Here is a 2,284-nt window from a genome sequence, read left to right on the forward strand (position 1 = left end):
CACAGTGGTCCCAAATCCCCAAAAGCTGGCCAAAAGTCGAAAAAAAATTTTTTTTTCTAGGGACTTTTAATGGTTGGAATAGTAGTAGTAGTACACCTAGTATGTATTATGACCGTTAAAAAAGGGGAAGTGTCCCTATCTGGCTTAGGAACGCATTCCGTTCGTGAGCGTGGGGCCTGCCGCATTGTTCACTCGTCGCGCGTCGAAAATAACACAGAGTTCAGACGCGTGTAGAATCGTGAAAAGTTAACGGATTTGGATTCTGCAAAATGGATTCTTCTCCAGAAAGTAAGTACAATTTGAATGTGTTACTCGAAATTATTATTAACAATGTATGAAATAGTAAGTCATTAATAAAAGTAGTGGTATTTTTCTTGATCACGTTCTGAAAAGTCGTGTTAGAAAAAGCAATAAGTCAAAACCCCCGTCGACCCCCACCCTGTAACCAAATGGAAAATGTTGCTTAGACATTTCTTCAAAACATATCCAAAAATTAGCTGCAACTAGCTGCGACTTCGGTTTCGGTTATAATTTTTATGCGATGATGTGTGTACTTTCTGCAGTTTTTCGTAATTTTCGCGTCTGAAATATTGTTTATAGGAAATTGGTAAAGATAATTCTTCTATTGATGTTATTTTTCCATTTTCTACAGAACATCTGGATAATACCGAAGAAATTTCTTTCACGAGAAAGGAAATTTTCATATTTGTGAAATCGGTATTGAACGGAAATATCAACGTGGTCACTGACATTGTTGAAATGGAGGTGTCAAAAAAATTAAAGTATCCATACATTTTGCCGAAAAGTCTGAAAGATGCCATGGGTAGATTGGTATCGAAAATCAAAAAGAGGTGGCAACAAGTGAGCAGGAACGAAACCAAATTCTTTCAAAAATTCGACGAGTGGCTCAACGTTCCTGTGTCTTTTGCAATTGAAAATGAAGGTTTGAAGACTTCCACGGAAAACACAATGGGGCGTCCTTCTACAAGCTGGGACGATTTGAGTGATCGGTTAAAACGGAGGAGGACAGAAAAGGTTGGAAAAGAACATACTGTCCACGAATTGGCCTATGCTACACAAATGGGTCTCCGGGCTTCTGGAAATTTACATGCTTCAAAGGTAATTAGGGATGTCACAGAAGGCAGTCCATCAAAAGCATCACGGTACCGGAAATCCATGGAACGCGTTTCAGAAGATGTGCTGTCAGGCAACGAAGCATTATCACTTGTAGTAGAAGGTAAAATGACCAAAAGTCAATACCAATTAATACGTTCTGTAAGCGTGAAAAAAATTGTAAATTATACCCGCCTTATAAATGTGTATTGGATTCACAGGATAGCGATTAATTGTAAGAGATGCTAAAATTATATCGATTAGAAATGAAAGAATGAAAGAAATATATTATAAATGTTCATTGTCATTGTAATAATGATTAATTACTTTATTCCAATCCTCTTCTTCCCAAATCTTTAAATGTCAACTGTCATTCATTACATTTTCCATTTAATTTATTTACAATCATAATTTCCAAAATTTGACTTCATATTTATTATCAGCAACGTGAAGACTCCTAAAAAATGAATACCATTTTATTTGTTGGAAATATTTCGAAAATCTCTATGCAGGAAATTTAATGATTATTCGCCATGGCGCCATTTTTTAGCTCTACTGGAGCCGCGATTTTTTTTCGAAATTTGACTTCGAATTCGTGGTCAGCGACCCCAAAAATCCCCGAGTACAGACTTTCACCCGAATTAAATACGTTTTTGACTTTGGTCGGCTTTTTGGGATTTGGGACCACTGTGTGTTGGCAAAAACTTAAATTTCACATCTCGAAACTGATGTTCACTTTATGACTGAAGTAGAAAATAAATTTGAAGTTTTTTGTGAATTTTTAGTAGTAAAAATTCCATATTAGATACCACATATTATATTTTAAAGTTTCGGCATCAGATTCGTAATCAGCAACCTCAAAAACCTCTAAGAAATAATTTTTGTCTATATACAATGATTTTTACTTGCACAAGTCCGCCATTTTGGATCCTCCATTTTGTATTTTTAATTTTCAATATCAGATTCATAATTAGCGATCTCAAAATCCCCTAAGAAATAATTTTTGTCTATATTCAATGATTTTTGCTTGCACAGGTCCGCCATTTTGGATCCGCCATTTTGAAGTTCTAATTGTTTACATCAAATTCGTAATCAGCGCCCTCGAAAACTTTAAAATAACAATTTTTACGCGAATATATTAAGTTTTCGACTTTTGGCCAGGTTTTTGGGA

General features: G+C 35.4%; 1 protein-coding gene across 1 annotated transcript; it reads left to right on the plus strand.

The window, feature by feature from the left end:
- Nucleotides 1-48: 48 nt before the first annotated feature.
- LOC105561999 lies at nucleotides 49-1,426 on the plus strand. The gene is made up of 2 exons (XM_012012462.1): nucleotides 49-288; nucleotides 653-1,426. The coding sequence occupies exons 1-2, from the start codon at nucleotides 270-272 to the stop codon at nucleotides 1,360-1,362; spliced, it is 729 nt and encodes a 242-aa protein (XP_011867852.1). The 5' UTR covers nucleotides 49-269; the 3' UTR covers nucleotides 1,363-1,426.
- The last annotated feature ends 858 nt before the right edge of the window (nucleotides 1,427-2,284 follow it).

The sequence above is a fragment of the Vollenhovia emeryi genome, unplaced genomic scaffold (genome assembly GCF_000949405.1).
Source record: "Vollenhovia emeryi isolate VEMERY1.0 unplaced genomic scaffold, V.emery_V1.0 DF945077.1, whole genome shotgun sequence".
In the NCBI taxonomy this organism is placed as follows: Eukaryota; Metazoa; Arthropoda; class Insecta; order Hymenoptera; family Formicidae; genus Vollenhovia; species Vollenhovia emeryi.